The 27,627-nt window shown below is 41.1% G+C and overlaps 1 protein-coding gene across 3 annotated transcripts in view; it reads right to left on the reverse strand.

Annotated features, from left to right (window-relative positions):
- Positions 1-7,148: 7,148 nt before the first annotated feature.
- Positions 7,149-27,627, reverse strand: part of GALR1 (galanin receptor 1) — an 80,174-nt gene continuing 59,695 nt past the window's right edge. Inside the window, exon 3 of one of the 3 annotated variants that reach the window (XR_012089279.1) lies at positions 7,149-7,406. Coding sequence is in view for 1 of the 3 variants with exons in the window: in XM_008013742.3 (XP_008011933.1) it covers positions 20,886-21,203 (318 nt within the window). In the remaining 2 variants the exon portion in view is untranslated. Of the gene's footprint in view, positions 7,407-11,949; positions 21,204-27,627 lie in introns of those variants that run through there. The other 2 variants (XM_008013742.3, XR_012089278.1) reach the window with 2 other exon arrangements.

Genomic DNA, 27,627 nt, shown 5'->3' on the forward strand with positions numbered 1-27,627 from the left:
CTTGACTACTTGGCAAAGGAAATCTGGTTAGAAGGAAGGAGGGAGAGGGAGAGAGGATAGACTGGGCATCCTAGATCCAATAGGTAGGGGACTTAATTTATTATTATTTGCACACTAAATTGAAATGTGAAGTCCTTGTGCTGAAGCTTGGAGTTTCAGGATTGCATGTCAATATATATATATATTCTTTTTCTAGTTATTTTTTGTTTATTTCAGATGGAGACAAAATATATGCAAATACATGAAAGTTACCATGCAGTAACATGAAATTATGCTTCTGATTTTGCTTTTTGTTTTCAAAAAGAGACAGATATGATGCAATTATTAACTTCATTAACCTGAAAATGAGATCACGTCCTTTGCAGCAACATGAGTGGAGCTGGAGGCAACTATCCTTAGCAAACTAATGCAGGAACAGAAAACCAAACACCACATATTCTCACATGGAAGTGGGAGCTAAATGATGAGAACACACAAACACATAGTGGGGAACAACAAACACTAGGGCCTACTGCAGGGTGCAGGCTGGGAGGAGGGAGAAGATCAGGAAAAATAACTAATGGCTCCTAGGCTTAATAGCCAAGTGATGAAATAATCTGTATAACCAACTCCCATGACAAGAGTTTACCTATGTAATGAACCTGCTTGTGTACCCCGAACTGAAAAGTTTAAAAAATATGCATATATAAGTGTAATAAATATATTTATAATAAGTATGCGTATGCATATACACACAGAAAGAGATGTCCTTTTTTTAACTTGCTAGTCTGTGTAAAGGGCCATATTGTCTGTAGAAGCCGTGCAAGCTAAGATTCGTGAGGGCCGTGACTTTTCTGCCTTCTTCATGGGCCTGCTCAACACCCAACAACAACGGGAAATAACTACTTTTGAGGCAGGAAAATAGGGTCTGGAGCCAGGGAACATAAGGCCGATTCACACATCAGCCACACCAGGAAATGTCCTCTCCATAGGGCGGATGCTATAACAGACTTTGTAACTTCACTTCATCCTCTCCATTTACATAGGGCATACCCAAAGTCATCCATGGAATCCTCTAGAGGATATTTAAACTCCCCAAAATTCTGTGACGGGGTCTTTGAGCCCCTGTGCTCCGGCCGCTCCCACACTGTGGAGTGTACTTTCATTTTCAATAAATCCCTTCACTGCTTCCTGGCTTTGTGTGTGTGTTTTGTTGAATTCTTTTTTGAAGACGCCAAGCACCGGGACGCCATCCACGTTTAACATATTTTGGTGAGCCAGCCAGGAGGAAGAGGTAAGCCCGAAGTTTGGGATTTATTCTTCTCCTTTCTTCTTTCTGCTCCATACAGGGGAATATCTTTCTCTCTCTTTTCCTTTCCAACCTGAGACCCTTGGTGGCCAGGCCAGTACCTAAACATGGAAGCAACTGCAGGTTTCTGGCCATGGCCAGTGAAACTAAGCGGTTTCCATGTGGAGAGGCCTGACCGCCACTGCCTGGTTCGCTTAAGGGCCCTGAGTCTTTTTCATGGGTTTTTTTTTTTTTTTTTTTCCCTCCCTTTTTCAGTCCTTCTGTGGCTGTTTCCTAGTAGCTCCTTGGAAATTGAGGGCAATTGGCCGGGGTCACTCCCTGGTGCTGCCTGAAGGCCTAGGAATGAATGGGAATAATTGCCCTGCCCCAAAGGGCGAAAGGATTTTTTTAATCTTTTCTACGTGTGGTCCTTGATCCCTATATGCAGCACAGCTCGGAGCAAACCCGCACATGTTTCAGGGGACTTAAACCTTCTTTTCTTATATTCTTCCCTTATCATACTCACTGGCTATGGAGCAGAAAGGCCTACCTGGCCTCCAATTCTTATTACAGCTCATGGCTGTTCTTATAAAGCTCATAGTATGCTCTTGCGGGGGGACCTGCATGTGGCGCCACCTAAGGCCAGAGACGTCTGGAACGCTAAGACTGGACCCCACAGGAGGACGTTCCGTGGGTCCTGCAGACCCCAACCACTCCAGAGAGGACGCTCTCGGCAGAGGTTCTGAGGCCTAGTATTAAGCCCAACTCAGAATTTTCTCTCGCAGGTGCAATGCTGTTTGGCCCAACACTGTATGGAATCTGGAGTTTACTGTTGAATGGGAAAGTGGGATAGTGTTGCATGTATCCAGGCTTTCGTGCTGCGGTTCTAAGCAGGGGGCCTGGTTAACATGTGACGCCCTCCTTTGATACGGTTTGACCCCAGTGCTCTTTGGAGTCTGGGGAGGTCTGGCCTTTAAAACTCAAACTGCCATGGAAACTGCTTTACCCAAAATTTTGGTTCACAGCCTTCATTGGATTATCTACTGGGGCAAAGTAAAACCAGCAAGCTTGTATTGCTATCTCATGGCTAAAATCCCAAGCTATTGGATCTTCATTTATCATGTCATCTGCAAACAGGGACAAGTTGACTTCCTCTTTTCCTAATTGAATACCCTTTATTTCTTTCTCCTGCCTGATTGCCCTGGCCAGAACTTCCAACACTATGTTGAATAGGAGTGGTAAGAGAGGGCATCCCTGTTTTGTGCCAGTTTTCCATCGTCTCAGCCCAAAATCTCCTGATAAGCAACTTCAGCAAAGTCTCAGGATACAAAATCAATGTGCGAAAATCACAAGCATTCCTATACACCAGTAACAGACAAACAGAGAGCCAAATCAAGAGTGAACTCCCATCCACAATTACTTCAAAGAGAATAAAATACCTAGGAATCCACCTTACAAGGGATATGAATGACCTCTTCAGGGAGAACTACAAACCACTGCTCAACGAAATAAAAGCGGACACAAACAAATGGAAGAACATTCCATGCTCATGGATAGGAAGAATCAACATCATGAAAATGGCCATACTGCCCAAGTTAATTTATTGATTCAATGCCATCCCCATCAAGCTACCAATGACTTTCTTCACAGAACTGGAAAAAACTACTTTAAAATTCATATGGAACCAAAGAAGAGCCCTCATTGCCAAGACAATCCTAAACCAAAAGAACAAAGCTGGAGGCACCACACTACCTGACTTCAAACTATACTACAAGGCTACAGTAACAAAAACATCATGGTACTGGTACCAAAACAGAGATATAGACCAATGGAACAGAACAGAGGCCTCAGAAATAATACCACACATATACAACCATCTGATCTTTGACAAACCTGACAAAAACAAGAAATGGGGAAAAGATTCCCTATTTAATAAATGGTGCTGGGAAAACTGACTAGCCATATGTAGAAAGCTGAAACTGGATCCCTTCCTTACATCTTATACAAAAATTAATTCAAGATGAATTAAAGACTTAAATGTTAGACCTAAAAGCATAAAAACCCTAGAAGAAAACCTAGGTAATACCATTCAGGACATAGGCATGGGCAAGGATTTCATGTCTGAAACACCAAAAGCAATGGCAACAAAAGCCAAAATTGACCAATGGAATCTAATTAAACTAAGGAGCTTCTGCACAGCAAAAGAAACTACCATCAGAGTGAACAGGCAACCTACAGAACGGGAGAAAATTTTTGCAATCTACCCATCTGACAAAGGGCTAATATCCAGAATCTACAAAGAACTTAAACATATTTACAAGAAAAAAAAAATCAAACAACCCCATCAAAAAGTGGGTGAAGGATATGAACAGACACCTCTCAAAAGAAAACATTTATGCAGCCAAAAGACACATTAAAAAATGTTCATCGTCACCGGCCATCAGAGAAATGCAAATCAAAACCACAATGAGACACCATCTCACATCAGTTGGAATGGTGATCATTAAAAAGTCAGGAAACAACAGATGCTGGAAAGGATGTGGAGAAACAGGAACACTTTATACTGTTGGTGGAAGTGTAAACTAGTCCAACCATTGTGGAAGACAGTGTGGCGATTCCTCAGGGATCTAGAATTAGAAATACCAATTGACCCAGCAATCCCATTACTGGGTGTTTACCCAAAGGATTATAAATCATGCTACTATAAAGGCACATGCACACATATGTTTATTGCGGCACTATTCACAATAGCAAATACTTTGAATCACCCAAATGTCCATCAATGATAGACTGGATTAAGAAAATGTGGCACATATACACTATGGAATACTATGCAGCCATAAAAAAGGGTGAGTTCATGTCCTTTGAAGGGACATGGATGCAGCTGGGAACCATGATTCTGAGCAAACTATCACAAGGACAGAAAACCAAACACCAGATGTTCTCACTCATAGGTGGGAACTGAACAATGAGAACACTTGAACACAGGGCAGGGAACATCACACACCAGGGCCTGTTGTGGGGTGGGAGGTAAAGAGAGGGATAACATTAGGATAAATACCTGATGTAAATGACGAGATAATGGGTGCAGCAAACCAACATGGCACATGTATACCTATGTAACAAACCTGCATGCTGTGCACATGTACCCTAGAACTTAAAGTATAATAATAATAATAATAATAAAATTCTCAAGTGAAGCCATCTGCTCCTAGATTTCTCCTTGTGGGAAGATTTTTTTATTATTACTAACCCAATCACTTTACTGTGTGTTATTTTATAGTCCTTTTTCCCTATAAGGTCAATAATATTGTTCTTCCTTTCATCTTGATTTTAGTCATTTAATTCTTTTCTCCGTTTTTCTTGGTCAGTCTTGTTAAGGCTTTTTCAACCTTTCAAATGTTTTCAAAGACTGACTTTTGGTTTCATTGATTTTTTTGCTATTCTGTTTCTATTCTCTAGTTCATCTGTTTCCACTTTAATCTGTATTGCTTCCTTCTTTCTGCTAGCTTTGGATTTAGTTTGCTCTTTTTTTTCTAGTGTCTTAAGGTTGAAGGTTATATTATTGATTTGAGGTATTTCTTCTTTTTTAACATAGGTGTTTACAACTATAACCTTCCCTCTGAGACCTGCTTTGGTTACTTCTCAAGATTTTTGGTGTCTTTTTAACTCACTACCATGGTTTCCTATTTACCTTTTGATATCTTTTTGGATCTATTCATTATTTAGGAGCAAATGTTCAATTTCAACATATTTGTGAATTTCCCAAGTTCCCTTCTGTTATTGAGTTCTCATTCCCTTCCACTGTTGTCAGGTAATATATTTTGTATATCATCAGTCCTTTGAAATCAAATTGGATATGCTTGATGGTGTAATATAGAGTGTACTTAGAGAATGCTTCATGTACACTTGAAAGTTGTTGCTGGGTAGAGAGCTCTATAGATACCTATTAGGCATAGATGATGTACACCATCGTCAAGTTTTCTTCAGCTTGCTAATCTTCTGTGTCTTCTATTCATTATTGAAAATGAGGTCTTCAGGTCTACTACCATTGAAGTCTCTATTTCTGCCTTTGATTCTGTCCATTTTTGCTTCTATTTTTCCTCTATTTTTGCTTCTATTTTTGCTCTATTTTGCTCTATATTTGTCCATTTTTGCTCTATTTCTGCCTTTGATTCTGTCCATGTATTTTGGGACTTTTTGGTCAAATGCAGACATGTTTGTTTTCTTTTCTGAGACAGGGCCTCACTCTGTCACCCAGGCTGGAGTACAGTGGTACAATCTCAGCTCACTGCAACCTCTGCCTCCCAGGCTCAAGCATCCTCCTACTTCAGCTTCCCTCGTAGCTTGGATTACAGGCATGCACCACCACATCCGAATCATTTTTTGTATTTTTAGTAGAAACGGGGTTTCACCATGTTGCCCAGGCTGGTCTCAAACTTCTGAGCTCAAGCAATCCACCACCTCGGCCTCCAAACGTGCTACCGTTACAGGCATGAGCCACCACACCCAGTCTTATAATTGTCTTATCTTCTTGATGAGTTGACATTTTTATTATTACAAAAGTATTTATTTGTCTCTATTAACAAATTTTGTAGTAAAACCTATTGTATCTGATATTAGCATGGCCAATCCAGCTCTGTTTGGTTGCAAATATGTTTGCATGGTGTATCCTGTTCTATCCTTTTACTCTCAGCCTATTTGTGCCTTTTATTCTACTGTGATTCTGTTGCAGACAGCACATAGTTGGAGCATTTTTTAATGCATTCTGCCAGTCTCTGCCTTTTAGTTGAAGCGTTTCATTTATTTAATGTAACTACTAGTAAAGCGAGATTTATACATGACATTTTCTCTATGTCCTACGTCTTTTTTTCCAGTTCCTTCATCACTACCTTCCTTTGTGTTGAATAGTTATTTCCTACTGTACCATTTTAAGCTTCTTGTCATTTCATTTACTATGTATAGTCATTTCCCTAGTGGTTACTCTCACAATCACAATTACCATGTCCCTTCCAAGTTAATGCCAACTTAATTTTAATAGTATACAAAAACTTTGTTCCTATATAGCTTCATTCTTCTCCCCCATATGGTGTTATTTTCACATATTACATATCTATAAATAATGTGCCAATCAACATACATTTAAATTATATTATTCAGTTGTCTTTTTAATTATAGAGGAAATAAAAGGTGTAATTACAAGCAAACGTGCAAACATACACTCTTTCCTGTATAATTATGTAGTTACCTTTCCTGGTGCTCTTTATTTCTTCATTTAGAATTGAGTTGCTGTTTAATTTTCTTTCATTTCAGCCTGAAGGACTCCTTTTAGTATTTCTTGTGGGTTAGGTCTGTTAGCAGCAAACTATCTCAGCTTTCATTTATCTGGAAATGTGTTCATTTTTTTTCCTTATATTTAAAGGCTAGTTTTGTAGGATATAGTATTCTTGGTTAAGGCTGGGTACAGTGGCTCAAGCCTGTAATCCCAGCACTTTGGGAGGCCGAGGCAAGCAGATCACAAGGTCAAGAGATCGAGACCATCCTGGCCAACACAGTGAAACCCCGTTTCTACTAAAAATACAAAAATTAGCTGGGCGTGGTGGCGGGTACCTGTAATCCCAGCTAATCAGGAGGCTGAGGCAGGAGGCTCACTTGAACCCAGGAGAAGGACTTTGCAGTGAGCCGAGATCGTGCCACTGCACTCCAGCCTGGTGACAGAGTGAGACTCCATCTCAAAAAAAAAAAAAAAAAAAGAATTCTTGGTTAAGAATCCTTCCCTCCCCTTCCCTCCCCTCCCCTTCCCTTCCCTTTGAATATGTCATTCCACTGTCTTCTATCATTGTTTTGATGAGACGTTAACTATTAATCACACAATTTTGGCGTAATAATTCACTTCTCTCTTGATGCTTTCAATAGTTTTCTCTTTGTCTTTCAACAGTTTAATTGTCATATTAGGCTGTTCTTGCATTACTAAAAAGATATACCCAAGACTGGGTAATTTATAAAGAAAAGAGGTTTAGTTGGCTCACGGTTCTGCAGGCTTTACAGGAAGTATGGCGCTGACCTCTGCATGCCTTCTAGTGAAACCTCAGGAAGCTTTCAATTATGGTGGAGGGTGGAGGGTGAGTAGACACATCACCTGGCAAAAGCAGGAGCAAGCAAGAGTGAGTGGGGCAGGGGGAAAGTGCCACATAGGTTCAAACGACCATATCTCACATGAGCTCACTGTCATGAAGACAGCACCAAGCCATGAGGGAGCTGTCCCCATCATCTAGACACTCCCACCAGGCCCCACCTCCAGCAGTGGGGATTACAATTGAACATGAGATTCGGGTGGGGACAAATATCCAAACTATATCAATTATGATGTGTCTAGGCATGCGTCTCTTTGAAATTCTCCTATCCAGAGTTTGTTGAACTTCTTGGATGTTAGATACATGTCTTTTATCAAATTTATAGAGTTTCAATGACCAAGGGCATAAAACGTGTAACAATTCAGTCTTAAAACTGAGTCTATTAAAACAAAAACTACCATATAGAGTCTTTCACGTAACTTTGCTACTCTGGGGGGGTTCCTCTTAATAAGGCTTCTGCCTGATCACTCGTTTGCCACTTGATATGTTTGTCAATTTGTCTTAACAATCTATCTATCTTCTTCTTTTTTCTTTTTTTTTTTTCCCTGAAACAGAGTTTCACTCTTGTTGCCCAGGCTGGAGTGCAATGGCATTATCTCGGCTCACTGAAACCTCTGCCTCCTGGGTTCAAGGGATTCTCCTGCTTCAGTCTTCCAAGTAGCTGGGATTACAGGTAGGTGCCACCACGCCCAGCTAATTTTTGTATTTTTAGTAGAGATAGGGTTTTGCCATGTGGCCAGGTTGGTCTCGAACTCCTGACCTCAGGTGATCTGCCTGCCTCAGCCCTCCAAAGTGCTGGGATTACAGGCATGAGCCACCACACCCGGCCTATCTTCTTTCTTAAAATTATATAGTTACATTCCTTGGGTGACAAGAAATACATATTATATTCATTTTTATTCCTGACAATGCCTAACATAGTGAATTGCATACAGATGTTCAAAAAAAGTTTATTGATTGGCAAAATGAAAAAAATGCTTCAACTTAAAGAAACTTTTATTTTGGGACCACAACTATTATTCATTAAAGTAACGTAATCTTCCTGAAATCACATTTATGAAATGTTTTCTTGTAAAAGAGAAAATTTATGGTAACTTATACATTCAACATGAACCCTATCAGCATATTCTTTATTTTTTCAATTATTCAGATAATACATTTAAGATTTATGGATATTTACTTTACCAGTGTTCTGTAACTACAGTGTAATTACCCTAGGTAGAAACAAATTTCTGAAATTTCATTTATTCCTTCCCCACCTATTATTTCTTAACAGACATTCATCATATACTTAATTTAGACTTCAGAGGATAGAATGCCATTTATATATATTAATACCCTTATTTGAAGTCTCTGCAAGCATTTTCTTCTCTCACAGTTATTCCCAAAATGTCAAATGTGTTTAATCACATTTTACAAAATAGAGTAAAAGGCAATTAGCAGCTTTCAGTGTACCAATTTAAGTTTTTTAAATGACAGCTTTAAAACTTAATAATATACTCCTCGGGAGAACTCTATGTACAAAAAATGATAACACCTGCACAAAATTATTTCCGGAACATCACTTCTCAGGCCTGGCCCCCCAAGCTGTAGAATCCTAGAATCTTAGAAGATATCTTAATGGACACATGCTACAACATCCCAGCCAAGGAAGGGTGCAAGGGCCTAAAGGGGGCTCCCAGAGGAGAGGACTCACTGCCTTCAGAAACAGCCTGTATCCCTTTGCAGACTCTAAAATTCCTATTGTTATAGTTATGAATGGTTTAAGAACTAAGAAAGGAACATTACTGCCTGCACCCACCAATATCTACCAATTATCTAAAAGGAGATTGCAGGTGTCAAGGGTGAGGAGACAGAGGCAGAGAATTCCTTCTCTACATCCCATGAACGTGTGGATGGGCTTCTTGGATGAGCATAGTGAGAGTTCCGAGTTCACCTAAACCCAAGACAGATGAGCAGGTGAGTTGCCAGGGGTTGGGGGCAAAGCCATGGGAGTCAGGCCCCGATTATGAAGGAGGGCAACGGATCAGAAGAGCCCAGGGAAGTCCTCAAAGACACAGACAGTGGAGCAACTTTGTGCAAGGTCAAGAGAAGCCTGCCTGGTGAGAGGCCAGTGAGGTAAAAAGTGCGATGCTACAGAAAGGGAAGAAGGAAGACACCTCGAACTACAACACACCCTCACGGATAGATGCCTCAGCAACTACCTAACCCATCATATATGCCCATGTTTAGGCATTCATAAGAAAACCATCAACCCCAAATTTTTCCTGCAATATTAAGTAATATTTTATTCTATCATTAAATAGTACCTACACCTTGAGATGATGATATTGGAATATGCATTTTTAAAATGGCTTCAACTGAAGACATAATATTCTCTTAACTGCTGAGTCTATGAATTCTTTAAATATTTTTCACTTTAAAAAAACGTAAATGACCCACTGATCTTATTTACACCATAATTGCGGTCATTTTTGTATTTGTTTTTAAAATTATCTTAACCAGAAATGACAACACAAATGAACCAGAATCTTTTCTCTTGCATGTAGAGAAAATCATATCAAGGCTGGGCGCGGTGGCTCACACTTGTAATCCCAGCACTTTAGGAGGCCAAGGTGGGCAGATCACAAGGTCAGGAGATTGAGATCTTCTTGGCCAACATGGTGAAACCCTGTCTCTACTAAACCACAAAAAAATCAGCCAGGCATGGTGGCGCATACCTGTGATCCCAGCTACTTGGGAGGCTGAGGCAGGGGAATCCCTTGAACCTGAGAGGCAGAGGTTGCAGTGAGCTGGGATCGCGCCACTGCACTCCAGCCTGGCAACAGAACAAGACTCCGTCTCAAAAAACAAAAAAAAAGAAAAGAAAATCATATCAAATGTGTGTAAGTGTGCAGAAGGAAGATATGAAGCTTCTTCTTACTAAAATAATCAACAAGCCAAAGTGGAATGAAAAATCAGGCAACTCTCTACAGCATTAAAGATGTGGCCAGAGGAACTCACTATAAAGCAGATAATATTAAAAGGCATTACACTTGAAATCTATTGATTTTATCTCGGTGTCTTTCAAAATTTTTATCACTAGAGAGAGGAGATATTAGACTGGAACAATCTCAGGACCCAGATGTAATATTCTGTGGCCAAGTCCTTTATTTTAGGCTCACTGCCACCTCCGTCTCCTGGGTTCAAGTGATTCTCCTGCCTCAGCCTCCTAACTGGGATTACAGGCGCCCATCACCACACTCATCTAATTTTTCTATTTTTAGTAGAGACGGGGTTTCACCATGTTGCTCAGGCTGGTCTTGAACTCCTGACCTCATGATCCGCCGGCCTCAGCCTCCCAAAGTGCTGGGATTACAGGCTTGAGCCATCATGCCCAGCCGGGGGGATTTTCTATATAGATAATCATGTCAGCTATAAATAAAGACAACTTAATCCCTCTTTTCTGCTCTATATGCCTTTTCCTTTTTTTTCTTGCCTTATTGCTGTGACTACAACTTCCATACCTTGTTAAAAAGAACAGGTGTCCTTGCCTTTTTCCTTATCTAAGGGAAAAGCATTCCATCTTTCACTATTAAAACATGATGTTAGCTCTAGAGTTTTATTGTAGATGCTATTTATTAAATTGAGGACATTTTCCTCTACTCCTAGGTTACTGAGAATGTTTTTAATCATGAATGGGTGCTGGATTTTGTCAAATGCTGCTTCTGTGTCAATCATGATAGTCCAATTTTCCATTAGTAGCCTGCTAATACGGCAAATTACATAGATTGATTTTTCACTGTTGATCCAGCCTTGCATTCCTGGTATAAACCCCTCTTGGTCATGGTATATAGTTCCTTTTAAACCTTTCTGGATATGATGTATCAACATTTTGTTGAAGATTTTGTGTTTATATTCATGAGAGATCGAGGTCTGTAGTTTTCCATCATTTTGTATTTTCTCTATTGACATATATTAAAAGTACATTATTGTCATATGAAAGTCTGGGAACAATTTCATATTTACAAAAGAATCCTTACATGAAAAAAGATTGGGAATTGCCAGGCTAAATGGTCACTTTACCAGGCTGAATGTCCCTTTCACGTTTATGGAACTATAATTCAATTTATGAAACTATAATTCAATTTATGAAGAATATTCAGGTATTAGAGAGTGATGAAAAGACATTCTGGTGAAGGTATCAGGCATCAGTAATTTTAAAAGGCAAGTGCTCATCCAAGCGGAAAAAAAGCTAGTTACCTAAAATGGGGGCATCAATTTGCCTTCTGACTTTTTTCTAGTAACATTCAAAATTCCGAGCTGGGTCTAGAGATATCTTAATAAAAATAAACTGCAATAAAATAGTTTTATCTGACATTGTTTTTCAGGTATAAAAGCAACAAATTAATATTCTCAAATATGCAGCAACTAAAGAATACAGTGTCTTCAAGAACTTTATGGAAACAGAAAATTATTTCCATTTTGTTTGGGGAAAAAAAGCACACTTTTAAACTAGAGCATTTTAAGGAACAAATTTTATTTTCAATTGAAGAAAACTGGTTCCAGTTACAAAGGCCAATTATATTTCATGCAGAACACAGAGGTAGAATGATGGAGGATGACTAGATTTGGCATTAACTGAACTAATACAAACTCTTAGTTTTTGGCTTTTGGCTTTGTCAGCTTGCTGGCATTCATGCTAGATCTATAAATAATGAGATAAATTGTATGGCCAGCTCTCTAGAGAATAATTATAACAGCATCTGGTAAAAGAAGATCCACGTTCAGTACTGCTTTCATATCAGCATTTAAACAATCACATTGTATTAGTCCGTTTTCACATTGCTGATAAAGACATACCCGAGACTGGGCAATTTAGTAAAGAAAGTGGTTTAATTGACTTACGGTTACACGTGGTGGGGGAAGCCTCGCAATCATAGCAGAGAGTAAGGAGGAGCAAGTCACATCTTACATGGATGGCAGCAGGCAAAGAGAGAATGCACCAGCAGGGGAAATGCTAGATGCTTATAAAACCATCAGATCTCGTGAGAACTCACTAGCACAAAAACAGATGAGAGAAACCGTCTCCATAATTCAATTATCTCCACCTGCCAGTCCTTAACACGTGAGGGTTATTACAATTCAAGGTGAGATTTAGGTGGGGCCAAACCATATCACACATTATTAAAATTTTAAAATACAGTACACGTAGATTTTTTTCCTTACTCATACTACTTATGTTATCAGGAGATAATTTAAAACCTTTAAGTACAGGGAAAGTTTATTTATCTCTTAGAGATAATGATGTAGTTAAAAATTAGCAGTCACATAGAAAGACACACAAATATTTAAACACTGAGTAAAAACACTGGGTTCAAAACTTCACATCTAACAATTTTGAGTCCTATTTTAACCCTTAATGTTTGAGAGAAACAAAGTGAATGCATAGGTGCTCTTTTCCACCAAGCTATTTTATTTTATTCTTTTGAGGGGAAAGTTATAACAATCTCTGAAAGTCTTTCAAGTTACCAAACTCCTTCATGCTTTTGAAAACTTATGAATTTCTGTAGCTAGGGTAATGTAACAGTTAAACATATTTTATGGATCTGATCAATGTAAGCAATACAAATTCTGAATGATTTAAATTCCATGTAAACAATTTTTTTCATAGAACCATAGAAGTTTAGACTTTAAAAGACCGTCTGCTCAATTTGATTGGTTATCTGCTCTGAAAATGCAGATACTATTTATTTTAAAAAGCCTGGACTCCACCTTCACCTTCAAACCAATTAAATCAGGTAGTAGATCTCACAAGGTGGTCTCTGGACCAGCTGCAAATCCTTGGGCCCCATCCCAAAACTACTGAATGAGAAATTCTGGAGATGTGGCCAACAATCTGTATTCCACAAGCTCTGCAGGTGATTCTGATGCCTGCTAAAATATGAGACTCTCTGATCTAAGGTAAGGCCAGAGCATCACAGGTACTTCCAACTGCCCAGCTCATTCAAATGTGCAGCCAGTTCCCAACTCACTGACCTTTTCCAAATCCTTCTTGTATGCATGAGGATACCAAAGACAGTACTTCCAGTAGCAATGAAAAAACAGAATTCAGACCAAACCCTCAGTATCCTAATGATCATTTTATCCTTTCTAGAAGGATCCACAACTACTCTCCTCAGGCAGATAGAACTGAAGAGATTAAAAGATTTGTTCAATCGTACCCAACAAAACTTTGGATTTCTATACCTCATTGCCAAATTTTGAACCTCTATGTGCTATATGGCAATAAAATGTGACTCTTAGAAAACCAAAATATGAAAACTAACATTTACACATCCATTTCTGGCTTGTAAATATTTCTAAATTATAATCCAATTTTATTTCAATGGAATGATTAAGTTTGATTTTTTATACATGCTAGCCCTATTTTGAAAATATCTCAAATCTAGGAATCTGTGTATTCACTCAGTGTCTACCATGTAAAAGTTCCTCTGGGGCCCATGAGGCTGTGAAGAACACAGGGCACGTGGGCCTGAGGACACTACCGAAGCCTCTTCTGTAACCTCGCCCTGAGCCAGAACACTGAGACCTATTTCTGAAGCCACATTGACATACCAGCAAATTCTCTCTAGAAGGAAAATGACATGCTTTCCGTTTTTAAAAAACACTTTCATCGTCAAAGCTAGGTGACCCTGACACAATGTTCCCAAACAGCATTTGTGTACCCTGTTTCCTTTCTTTCCAACAAAATGGGCAGATTTCCACTGAAGAACAACACACTTAGTCTCACTTCCACCCCCACTCTTCTGTTTTCTTGGATCTTTGCTCTTTCTCAATGGAGACTTTGTATAACCAGTGACCACAATGGCAAGTCACATAGCAAGACACCTGTCTATCATGCTGGTCATGTCTTTCACTCAGAGCTGTGTGCTGCCAAGTCCCCACCCATATTTGACCTTCACACACGAACTCTAGACCAGGAATGACGGAAACTCTGTTCACCTGCGCAAATCTCCTTACAGGAGCAGATGTAGTTCCCGGCCAGAGTAAGTCCGAGGGAGGCACACCTGTCACAACTCCACTCAGCATGCCCAGGCCCGGAGAGCTTCCTGCAGCAGGAGTCAAGTCCCAGCTTCGGAATTCCTCTCACTGGGCAGACGGACAAATCTCATCTGCTGAGTCATAGCATCTCAGAAGTAACGATGCACCCCAGACACCCACAGGGAATGAGTTCTCAGAGACGCGGCCCCCGCTGGGTCCAGAACCCCACGCAAGGCCCTCAGGAGGCCACAAGCCAACTGACCTGTGCTACAACCAATGCTATGGAGGAACTGCTCACATGATCTGTTATAAAAATTACTTGCTCACGAAGCTTGAGTTTCTGTTAGACGGAAAAGTATTGACAGGATAGCCAGGAAAAAAAAGTCCTAAGTCCAAACAAAATAACAAGGATATAGAGGTCTGGGGCCAAGCCACTTTGTGAACCCCCCAACATTCACAGAAATTGGAAGATCCCACGTGTAGAAATATGACCAACTTTAAGAAAAGAGTAGGGAAGAATAAAAACAGTATGAATAATAAAAAGAGTGAATGAAGGCATAATCAGAAAGTCAACACAACACAAATAAAGGATGATAGATTTTTTGGATTAGTTCTTCTCTAATGATTCTCAACAAATTATTACAGAGACATCCAAAGGCCAATGGAGGTAAGAATCGCCTGGCTGAGAAGGAGAGGAGGAGCTGGGATCCTGCTTCTGCCATCAGCTTCATTTCTCCACCCCCCCGGCATAGTCAACAGTCCCCAGAGGTCTCCAGAAGCCCCAGCGCTACAAGATGCAGGCTCTAAGAACCAATCAGAAATGATGCTCTGTGATTCCTCCAACAAGGCAGTGAACCCTTAGATACTTGACTAAGTCCATTATATACTGAAGGCCTTACACGTACCCCATTGTAGAAGTCCTAGGGGAATGCCACTTACACAGTGCAGGCCACACAAACATAAATGGGGCCCTGAGAGCTTTGCCTGCAGGGCCTGGGTGGCACCCGGTGATCTGCCCTTCACTCAGCTTTTGGACGTCTGCCTGCTTTGGGGCTCCCCATACTGGAAAAGTTCTACGTTGGGCCCAGGTCATTCTTCATTAGCACCAGCCACAGCACCATCTGCATTTTCCCCATGATGTGACATGTTAGCCAGATTGCCCAAAAACAAGCTCACTTAGCCAGCAAAAAGAGCTTCATAGATCACAATGCTCTCTAGAATAATGACACATAAATAGTTCCAGTGTTCATAATCAATATCCAACATTTTGAAATACAGTACTGTGGTATATGGTGTCCCAGAGAAAACCCACAGCAGGCCCCAAAATTCATCCCAGTTCCCGGGTTACCATATTGATCTCCACTACCTGAGAGTCAAGAATTTAAACAGTGGAGCTCAGTTCCAGTCTATTCCACCAGCAAGGGATCTTTTCTTCACTGTGCCTTCCCTAATTGCAGAGAATTCAGAGCTACACAACGTGGCTTGAGAAATCTGGTCTCCAGCAGAAAGGGAGAGGCTTTCTATCCAACAGTGCCAACAAAATCTTGAGCTAACAGTTCAGCTCTTCAAGCAATTGCCTGAATATGGCAAATGAAGCCAATATTGAAAAGATGCAGAGAGAAAATTCAGCGGAGGTTATTTCCAATGAATACAAAGATAAGACCCTCACTGGCCGCTTTCCCTTCTTTTTTCCTTTTTTTTTTTTTTTTTTAATTTTTATTTTTTCGAGACAAGAGTTTCACTCTTGTTGCCCAGGCTGGAGTGCAATGGCGCAATGTAGGCTCATTGCAACCTCCGCCTCCCAGGTTCAAGCAATTCTCCTGCCTCAGCCTCCTGAGTAGCTGGGATCACAGGTGTGAGCCACCACACCCGGCTAATTTTTGTATTTTTAGTAGAGACGGGATTTCTCCATGTTGGTCAGGCTGGTCTTGAACTCCCGACCTCAGGTGATCCACTTGCCTCGGTCTCCCAAAGTGCTGGGATTACAGGCGTAAACCACACACCCAGCCCCACCTTCCCCTCTTATTCATCATTCACGATTATGGCCTCTCCCACTATTTCTGCACCTAGAACAAAACCCAAGAATCACCCAATGCGGGAACAGGGCCTATGGGGAGGGATGGGGAGCATCTGCAGTGAGTCAGCACTGTGAGTAGCACCAGGCACCACAAAGAAGCAAAAGCCAGGACCTGCCAAGATGTGTGAGGGTCAAACAGACATGCTGCCATCAGAACCCCAGGATGGCAGCTAAAGTAAAAAACGTGAATGTGAGTGAACCTGCTACACTACGAAAAGAAACCACCATCTATTATCCACAGCACTTTCACAAGCTGATGAACAAAACATCCTGCTAATGCATTACAATACACAATACACTCTCCTTAGACACCTCTGCCTTATGCAGATACAGCCCCCATTAAAGATGTCTTAAGCATTTAAAATTCTTCCTCAGGCTCAACTTTTCCACTTCTAAAAGAGAAAATATTAAAATATGGTTAAATAAAATCACACATAATTACCATTTCATAATGTTTTTCTTTCCAGGCCAACATGTAACTATCTGAATTTTAAACCACCTACTTGTTCTTACTACATATAGCTGTTAAAATAAGTAAGTCAACAATTAAACAAGTCATTAACATCTACTTGAGAAATAGCCTTACATGCAACATTTTTAATGGCCAAGAAGAACATGATTACCGTTAATAGAAACCCACTTACAAATTTAAGACATGGAAAATATGTGCAACAGTATAGATTAAATTTACAAATTACAGACAGTAACTTTCCAGAGGACGTAGCCACATTTGATGCATTTCCCCAGTTAGTGTCTATGTAGTTTACATACATGTATTTGATAAATCATTTAAAGCAAGAACATGAAGAAGCTGCACAATAGGTTATTTTCCTCAATCTAATGCTGCTTCAGCATGAGCAGTTTAGTGTTTACAGATATCCATGGCCATGATTGCAAAGGAAAGGGGTGCGCAGGTAAGCTGTCCTCTCCTGCTGAGATCTTGGGTCTCAGTTAACATATTACGATTGCTGCACTGCCTCAAAGCATCTGTGAGAATGCAGAAATGCAGTATGATTTTTAGCTGAGCCACAAGAAGTTCTGAGCCTTGCATGACTCATGCACTTCCGCAAGCATCTCTCCTCCCCACTCTGATTTGTTATATCTGGGCCGAAGGAGGAATTTATCTGTGGTAAATATTATCGAGAGGAAATCTGGATAGAAGTGAGTTAGGATAAAAAAGATAAAAGCACAAGAGATTGGGATGGTGCAGGAAATGGTTTTACTCCCAATGTGTAAAATAAAACAATTTAGTTAAAAGCAAAAGTAATTTACCTAAAGTATTCAGAAATAGTTTTACTCCCAATGTGTAAAATAAAACAATTTAGTTAAAAGCAAAACTAATTTACCTAAAGTATTCAGAAAATGGCCTCAGTCCCCCCTATTGCTGAGCACATACCTGGTCGGAAGAGCACACAACACAGAGAATCTGTTTCCTGTCTCCAGGATATAGGACAAGAAAGTGTTTCCATCCACATCACTGTATTCATCAGCAGGACACTGAAATTGTTGCTTATGCATGTGAAACAGCAAGCATTTCAGCCACAAAATATCCCAGAGCCTGTCTCCTTACCTGAAAGCAAAAAGCCTAGGAAAATAACAGCTGCCTTGGGGCACTGAGACAACCAAATCTATGTAGAAAGCATCAATTTTCTTTGAAGTAAACTGAAAATGTGGGTTTCAAGCAGCCTGACTTCAAAGGCACACACAATATTTCTCCCTCAATCTGATGCTGGGAGAAAAAGTGTGTCCTTGGGAAGCTGTCTTTATTTAGCGATGGAAAAGAAGGTGCTTCAGAATTGGTCATTATATGTTAGGGAAAAGTCTAGCTAGGAAGCAGATGCTTGGCAAATGCAATACACTCCTATACTTCTCTGGATAATTTCATACTGTTTACGAGTTCTTCTGGAACTCTTTATTCAGAAAACTTTGTACACGTTTAGATCTTTGCAGATGTCATATCCCTATCAAAATTTGTTTTAGAAGTAGACTCAGCCGAAACTCTGAGTAAGAGGAATTGATTAGAATGACAACATGCAGGAAGTATATCCTATCTAACTGTAAAACGCAACAATTAGCATTTACATTTAGCAAAGCAGGGGGTGCCTCAAGCTTCCCACACGCCAGTAGCATCTGGGAAGGACAAAAGGCACAGCACGTTTTCAGCATACCTCTAGAAAATAGCAACAATGGCTACAGCATTTTTAAAAATACTTCCATTTATGTGCTTACAGATCAGAAGGAGAAAACAAAGAAATAGCCATGGTGCAAGAAATCACTTCCATTCATGCAAATCTAAATGCAACCAGAGCGCACTTCTTTGCACAGTTTTGTGAATTCACACCCAAAGAAGTTGTTCTGGAGTTTGCAACAACAGCTTCAAGTTCCACAAATCACATTGAGGTATCATTGTCAGGGTAAAATTTTTCTGCTCCTATATATTTGAATAAGGTGCAAAAACATTCGATGCAAAGGACTTATTCTTTACGACTCTCACTTACACATAAACACAATTTCTTTCTCTGGTCAATAAACATAAAAATATATCACTTCGAAATCTTTCTAACATTTTTCTTTCCTTTTATCCAGAGAGTTATTAATAACATCGCAAATACAAACACTGGTCACTGAAATATGATTAGTGAAAGTAAGTGAACCAGCTAAAAAAGTTAAAAAGTTAGCATGCCAAAGGCTTACGTGAAGTTTGCATTTTTACCTAAAATTTGATGTTTCATGTGGCATGCTGATTTGGCACAGACGTACACTACACATAATTTTTTTTTTTTTTTTTAGACAGAGTCTTGTTGTGTCGTCCACGCTGGAGTGCAGTGGTGCAGTCTTGGCTGACTGTATCCTGGACCTCCCGGGCTCAGGTGATCCCCCACATCACCTCCAGAGTAGCTGAAACTACAGACATGCGCCACCACACCCAGCTAATTTTCATATTTTTAGTTGAGACCGAGTTTTGCCATGTTGCCCACGCTGGTCTCAAACTCCTGAGTTCAAGCACTCCACCCAGCTGGACCTCCCAAAGTGCTGGAATTGCAGGCATGAGCCACTGTGCCTAGCCAAATCCTTTTTAGCAAACAAACAAACAAACAAAAATTCTTGCTTTTGCTTCCTCCTAAAACGTATCAAAGTCTTACAGTCTGAAAAGTACTTTTCCGATACAAGATAATTTAATATTTTCATGCCATTTTCTCATTGTAAACACACATCAATATAAAATTGTTATGAAAACGACATTTGAAATTCAAGTGGTGATAGTTTTAACCCCAAGTTAACATTTTTAGAGGAAATAATATTTGGTGGAAATGTGCATTAAACATGATTACAAATGTAATGAAAACGCATGCATTTGTACAAGATAGGATACCCCTAGGTATATTCAGTCCCATGGTTTTTTTGAATGTCATCTAAATCAAACATGAAATATGCTTTATCGATAGGCATGACCATTACTTCATATGACTTACTGAATTCTGTCTAGTCTTTGGTCCCATAGAAATTATTATCTACATCAACCTCACTGGTTTTTTTTTTTTTTTTTTTCATCTCTCTTTTTAGTAGGTTCCATTCAAGGCAAAATGAAAACTTTCGTCAAGTACTTACATAAAATTTCAAAACTCAGTTTTATTCTCAAAAACTTACTTGCATCTTCCACTATTGAGACAGTAGTCGCTGACTCTGTTTTGTTAACTCTATAAAGCCTAATTTCACAGGATAAATTTGAATCAACAGTGCCTACTACTGTAACCCAGGTCATCACCACAACCCTGAATTGACTCCTGAGGTATAACGACAGGCTTCCAAAGCTCTGTACACTAGCTACAATTGGAAGCAAACACCATCTGTGCAAACAGACTTCAGAAAGCCTTCTTTCCACTTCATAGATGTGTCTATGCAAATGGCCAAAAATTCATCACTGTATGTCCATGATCATATTTTAAAATACAGAGTTCACAATATTACTTCTCTTAAAGACTTAAAGCTCAAATTTTTTTTCTAAATAAATTTGCTTTAAAATGGAGACTGCAAATATTCCTGACCATATTGACAGGCCAGTTCTCAATCTATGAAGAGCTGAACATTATCTGCGGAATTCTACTCAGCTTTCATTTCTGAAGAGGAACAAAACTATGCAGCATTGTCTTTTGTTTCTGAAACGTAATTTAGAACTAAAATAAAACTGAAAAATAATTCTCACTAGACCTAGGAATTTCCTAAATGGATCAAAGTACTTTTTAACACAGGTGGGATTTAATTAAAATGACTAGAATTGTTGTTAAGATAACAAGGTGCAGCATTGCTCACTAGCATATTCTGTTTGTTTCTGTGCCTGGTCCACTTACATGGAAACTCAACCATAAGGATACTCTATCTTTTATCACACATGAGTACAATTGGTTGATGGTGGGGTGTCTATTCGACTTTTATTTTCTTTATTATCACTCAGATGTGAATCTTTGCGAATGCGACACTTGAACACTTGCTTATAGGCCTTCCTGAAATTTTCAGAGAGAAACGCGTATATGATAGGATTCACGGAGGAATTGCTGTACGCCAGGCAGTGGGCGGTGATTCTGAAGAGGAAGGAAGCCGGGGTCAGCGGGAAAACTCCAAACTCAGCCCAGAGATGGATGATGTGGTGCGGCAGCCAGGAGATTCCAAACACCACGACCACCACCAGAACGGTCTGCGCAGTCTGGAAAGGAGGAGGAGGCGGAGGCGGTGGAGGAGGAGGCGGAGGCGGTGGAGGAGGAGGGGGAAGGAGGGGGAGGAGGAGGGGGGAAGGAGGGGGAGGAGGAGAGGGAAGGAGGAGGCGGAAGAGGAGGGGAGGAGGAGTAGGAGGAGGAGGGGGGAGGAGGAGAAGGAAGAGGAGGCGGCCACGGTGGCAAGGGAGAAGAAGGAGGGAAATCCATTGATTACAACAGAAAAAGAATCCAGCATTTTAAAATACATCCTAAGCTAATTTTATGTATATTTTCATGAGATCAAAAATGGACACTACATCTGCTTTAAGTGTTAACCCCTCACTCCCCATAATACTTTTGTTCATAATTTCTCCAAGACCTGTCATTACCTTCCATAGTAATAATTTTGTGATATATGTGAAATGCATTATAGGAAGACTGCTTCAAGTCATGGAATTAGAAAAGTACAAAGATTAGAGACTGTAACTTTTAAACCAGCAAAACTGTTCAAGCATGCTACCCACCGCAGCTGTATCACCAGCAATGCATTGCAGAGGAGTGCTGGACTTTGCTCCAAGCAGTCACCTCTATAAGCAAGAGTATAGGTGTTTATTTTTCCTCATTAAACTTTGGCAAATTCAAGGCCAAATTAATGGATGTACCGATGTGTTTCATTTCAGTTTCAGTCTATGGACCAAATTAGTCCCTTTTGCTTTCTTTCATTTTAATTCTTTCTTTGCTGCTCCTAAATCAGAAATACTTAGAAATCAGAGGTAGGGTCTTTGTGTTTTGTTTGTGATTTCTACTGAGCAAATGGTAGGAGGAAGTCATCCCTGATTAGGGACCTCAACAGGAGAGAACATCAACCCCCTATGCTCAACAAGCATATGCCTGTATGCACGGCCATGGCCTCCTCAAGTGGCCACAAACCTATGGGACTGGAATTAAGCCTTAGGGCAACCTCGCCTGTTCCCCACATGTTGAAAGACAAGAGCTAGGTGGCTTAGTTTGTGATTAATTGAAAACTCTATGTCTCTGGATTCAAAGAAACGACAATGATCTATTTTATTAAAATGCTTTCATTACAAGGTGTCTAATATTTTTTAAACTATAAAATAAAAAGCAATCAGTTGGTTCCCTCTCAAACAGATTGTTCTTTAACAAGTGCAGCTCAAAACCCATACACAACCTCTAGTGTCTCGATGGTGACAACAGAGTCATCGAAACTAGTGGACCAATGACGGGACCATATGCATTATTTCACCGAATCCCCTTTACAACTCTATGAAGCAGACGCTATCATGACCCACAGATTGTAGATAAGGAAACTGAGACTCAGGAGGAGAAAAGCAAATGTCCAGTGTCTCACAGCTGAATGCAAAGTTGGGGCTGGCAGCCAGGCGGACATTTTCCCCAGCCCATGTGCTTTGCAGCTGGGGTGCAGGGAAAACTCCGGTCATCACAAGCCACACTTCCCTCTCTGCTCACAACAGGGCTGCTTCTCAAGAAGCATCATGCCAGCTGGGTGGGCAATAAAGGCCCCCATGAGACAACCTCCATCTCAGTTCCCTGGCGTGAAGGGACAGAGTGCTTCCCCAGCCTCCTCTGTTCAGCGACTTCAGCTCTGTTCACTTTATCAGCAAGTTTACTTCTCGTAGGAAAAAAGGAACATTAAGTGCGTAAGAGGTGCGCCTTTCAGCCTCTAGGCCAAAGGTTAGAACTCAAGGAACCTCCTTCTCTCAGGCATAGTCCAGGCTGCAGTATTTTAGAGCATGCTTGGACATGGGGAGGGGAAACATCAGAGTGTGAGCTGGCAGCAATCTCATTGATATGTTTTGGCTGTGACCCCACCCAGATCTCACCTTGAACTATCATTCCCATAATCTCCGCATGTCATGGGAGGGACCTGGAGAGGTGACTGAATCATGGGGGCAGTGACCCTCATGCTGTTCTCGTGATAGTGAGTTCTCGTGAGATCTGATGGTTTTATAAGGGGTTTCCCCCGACCCTTCGCTCTCATTCTTCTCCTTCCTGCTGTCATGTGAAGAAGGACGTGTTTGCTTCCCTTTCTGCTATTACTGTAAGGAGGCCTCCCCATCCCTGTGTAACTGTGAGTCAATTAAACTTCTTTCCTTTATAAATTACCCAGTCTTGAGTATATCTCTATTAGCGGTATAAGAATGGACTAATACAGTAAATTGGTACTGTAGAGAGTGGGGCACTGCTATAAAGATACCCAAAAATGTGGAAGCGACTTTGGAACTGGGTAATAGGCAGAGGCTGGAACAGTTTGGATGGCTCAGAAGAAGACAGGAAAATGTTGGAAAGTTTGAAACTCCCTAGAGCCTTAGGGGGCTGAGAAGACAGGAAGATGTGGGAAAGTCTGGAACTTCCTAGAAACTGTTGAATGGCTTTGACTAAAATGGTGATAGTGATATGGACAATGAAGTCCAGGCTAAGGTAGTCTCAGATGGAGACCAGAAACTTATTGGGAACTGGAGTAAAGGTCACTTTTGCTATGCTTTAGCAAAGAGACTGGTGGCATTTTGCCCTTGCCCTAGAGATCTGTGGAACTTTGCACTTGAGAGAGATGGTTTGGAATTGGAACTTACGTTTACAAGGGAAGCAAAGCATAAAAGTTTGGAAAATTTGCAGCCTGATCATGCAATAGAAAAGAAAAACCCATTTTTGGAGGAGAAATTCAAGCAGGCTGCAGAAATTTGCATAAGTAATGAAAAGCCAAATGTTAATCACCAAGACAATGGGCAAAATGTTTCCAGGGCACATCAGAGGTCTTCATGGCAGCCTTTCCCATCACACACCCAGAGGCCTACGAGGAAAAAGGGTTTCATGTCCAAGTCCAGGGCCTTGCTGCTTTGTGCAGTCTTGGGGCTTGGTGTCCTGTGTCTCAGCTTTGGCTAAAAGGGGCCAACATATAGCTCAGGCCATTGCTTCAGCAGGTGTAAGCCCCAAGCCTTGGCAGCTTACCCATGAGGCTGGGCCTGCAGGTGCACAGAAGTCAAGAATTGAGGTTGGGGAACTTCCGTCTAGATTTCAGAGGATGTATAGAAATGCTTGGATGCCCGGGTACAAGTCTGCTGCAGGGGCAAAGTCCTTAGGGATAACCTCTGGTAGGGCAATGCAGAAAGGAAATATGGGGTCAGAGCCCCCACACAGACTCCCCACTGGGTCATTACCTAGTGGATCTGTGAGAAGAGGGCCACCATCCTCCAGACCCCAGAATGGTAGATCCATCAAAAGCTTGCACCCTGCATCTGGAAAAGCCATAGACACTCAACATCAGCCATGAAGGCAGCCTGGAAGGGGGCTATACCCTGCAAAGCCACAGGGGAGGAGCTGCCCACAGCCATGGGAGCCCACCTCTTGTATCAGTGTGACCTGGATGTGAAACATGGAGTCAAAGGAGATCACTTTGGAGTTTTAAGATTTGGCTGCTCCACTGGATTTCAGACTTGCATGGGGCCTGTAGCCCCTTTGTTTTGGCCAATTTCTCCTATTTGGAATGGGTGTATTTCCCCAATGCCTGTACCCCCATTGTATCTAGGAAGTATAATAGGTACTTGCTTTTGATTGTAAAGGCTCATAGGCAAAACGGACTTGCCTTGCCTCAGATGAGACTTTGAACTTGGACTGTTAATTCTGAAATGAGTTAAGATTTTGGGGGAATGCTGGAAGGGCATGATTGTGTTTTGAAATGTGAGGACATAAGATTTGGGAGGGGCCAGAAACAGTAAGACATGGTTTGGCTGTGTGTTCCCACCCAAATCTCATCTTGAATTGTAGTTGCTATAATCCCCATGTGTGGTGGCAGGAACCCAGAAACGAGATAACTGAATCAGGAGGGCAGTTACCTTCATGCTATTCTCATGATAGCGAATGAGTTCTCATGAGATCTGATGGTTTTATAGGGGCTTTTTGCACCCTTTACTCTCATTCTTCTCCTTCCTGCCGCCACATGAAGAAGGACATGTTTGCTTCCTCTTCCACCATAATTGTAAGTTTCCTGAGGCCTCCCCAGCCCTGTGGAACTGTGAATCAATTAAACATCTATTCTTTATAAATTACCCAGTCTTGGGTATGTCTTTATTAGCAGTGCGAGAACAGACTAATAGACCCACTCTCCTCCCAGGCCTCACTGGGTTTCACGGAGCAGGAAAGCAGACCCCCTCCCCTGGCCTTCCCATCACAGCATACGAATGTGGTGAAGGGTTCACCTGGGGCCACCAGTCTGTTTTCTAAACAGAAATACTCTAAAATGGATGAGTGAGAGAAGAAAAGTTGGGGTAAAAGAAGAGAAAGTGAGAGAAAAAGAATGAAAATAGAGCCTTATTTTTCTTATAACTTCACATGGAGAGAAGACTAAGACATGGGAAAGTGACTCCATGACTGAGACAGCATTGTCCCACTACAGATTATCCCTTGGGACACAGGCCTTCCTACTATGGTCCTGCATGGACCTCACATCCTGCAGGACTATCACAGGGCAGTGGGAACCACAGCTCCACACTGCTAGGAGGGGAAATCTTACATGGCAAAAGGACTTTTTTTTTTTGAGATGGAGTCTCACTCTGTCACCCAGGCTGGAGTGCAGTGGCACAATCTCAGCTCACTGCAACCTCTACCTCCCAGGTTCAAGCAATTCTTCTGCCTCAGCCACCTGAGTTGCTGGGATTACAGGTATACGCCACCATGCTGGCTAATTTTTGTATTTTAGTAGAGATGGGGTTTCACCATATTGGTCAGGCTAGTCTCAAACTCCTGACCTCATGATCCATCTGCCTCGGCCTCCCAAAGTGCTGCAATTACAGGCGTGAGCCACCACGCCCAGCCAAAAGGACTCTTATCACTTCCCACGAACTGGAGTCCCACTGCCATAGAAATGACAACCAGACTGTAACGCATGAGACGCCAGCTCTTCAAGGATTGACATGAGGTAGCAAAGTAAGACGGGAGATGAAGTTTATCAAAGAGGGGGACTGGAAGCCAGGAAGCTGTGCCCAGGATCCAGGCAGAGACAGTAGAGGGAGGGCTAGATCTCAGACCAAGACCAGGACAAATTCTACCAGCGAGGTGGACAGGAGATGAGAGTTAAGCTCCCTATCCAGAGGCACCAGGGAAGGCACAAGATCCCAGGACTGACAGCAGGTCTGTGTTCCCACCTGGTCATGCTATAAGCTGGTTGTATGACCTTTGCAAAATGTCATAAACTCCCTGAGCCTCAACTTCCTCATCTGACAATAGGATGAACCAATGAAATGATTCCTAGACTATGCCTCATCTATTTAAACACGACGGACAACTCAGGTATAAAAATCTGAGTATGGGTTTTATAGGGTACAAGCTTACATATTAAAACCACTTACTGCATGACACACAAAGCAAACAGATAATGTGCTCACATATATTAAGGGAGTGCCTGCTATCAATCCATTTATCCATTAGTGGATGAGAAATGCCATTCTCAGATGATTTAGTCAAAACAATCTAGATATAATTATACCTACAGATAGAATATAAAACATCATCATTTCTTTCTAAGACAATCAGACCATCTCTCCATGTCACAAAATGATTCTTTTAGACATTTTTACTAAGTACAAAGCAGAAATCTATCCCAGCAGCTTACTGATAAGATCCATGCCTTATCAACATCCACAGGGCAATGGTAGTGTGCCCTGAGGACGGAGGGCAGGGTTTTCTCTGGCAGCGTTTGTTAACTTTGTGTCTGTGACTCATTCTAAGTTTACCTGTTAATTTTTACTAGTCCCGTTAGTCTTAGAGCCATGGATAAGAATCAGGTTCTTTTTCTTGGTTTACCAGCAGCTTTGAAATGAGATGGGATTACAGTTTGCAACATAAACATCAGGAAAGAAGGCTTAATGGGTATTGCATAAACTGCATCATTTGTCTCAGATTGTTCCCAAAAGAGTTTAATGCAAAGCCTGTCAACACTGACTATCCTCCCAGATAAGTATCTCCAGGGCATTACTATTTTCTTCATGTTTATCAAGCATCTCAGGCCATTGAAGTTGAAGGCCTCAAGGTTGTTCAAAGTCAGCTCCCTGCAAACAGGCCCTGGGCACCTGGACCTGCTGTCTTCAAACTGAGTCCAATACAGTTGTAGCAACGTCAATATGGCAAATACACCCATGTGCATGGTTGAAAACAGTAGATGATTTTTGTCTTCATTCTTTCCTTGTAACGGATGCTGGTAGAAGATGGGACATGGGGCAAGAAGTTCCATGCCAGTGGAAAACCATCTTTATTGATTTACTACTGCTCTAAACTGTAAACTCAGGAAACAATATATGCCTAACGTAGACTAGCTCAAAGTTAAAGATGTGGCAAAATAATGCATGTGTACTAATTTCAACCCTGGGATTTAAGTAGGTTAGTATGCCCATCCTTACCCAG

Source organism: Chlorocebus sabaeus, chromosome 18 (genome assembly GCF_047675955.1).
Source record: "Chlorocebus sabaeus isolate Y175 chromosome 18, mChlSab1.0.hap1, whole genome shotgun sequence".
Taxonomy (NCBI): Eukaryota; Metazoa; Chordata; class Mammalia; order Primates; family Cercopithecidae; genus Chlorocebus; species Chlorocebus sabaeus.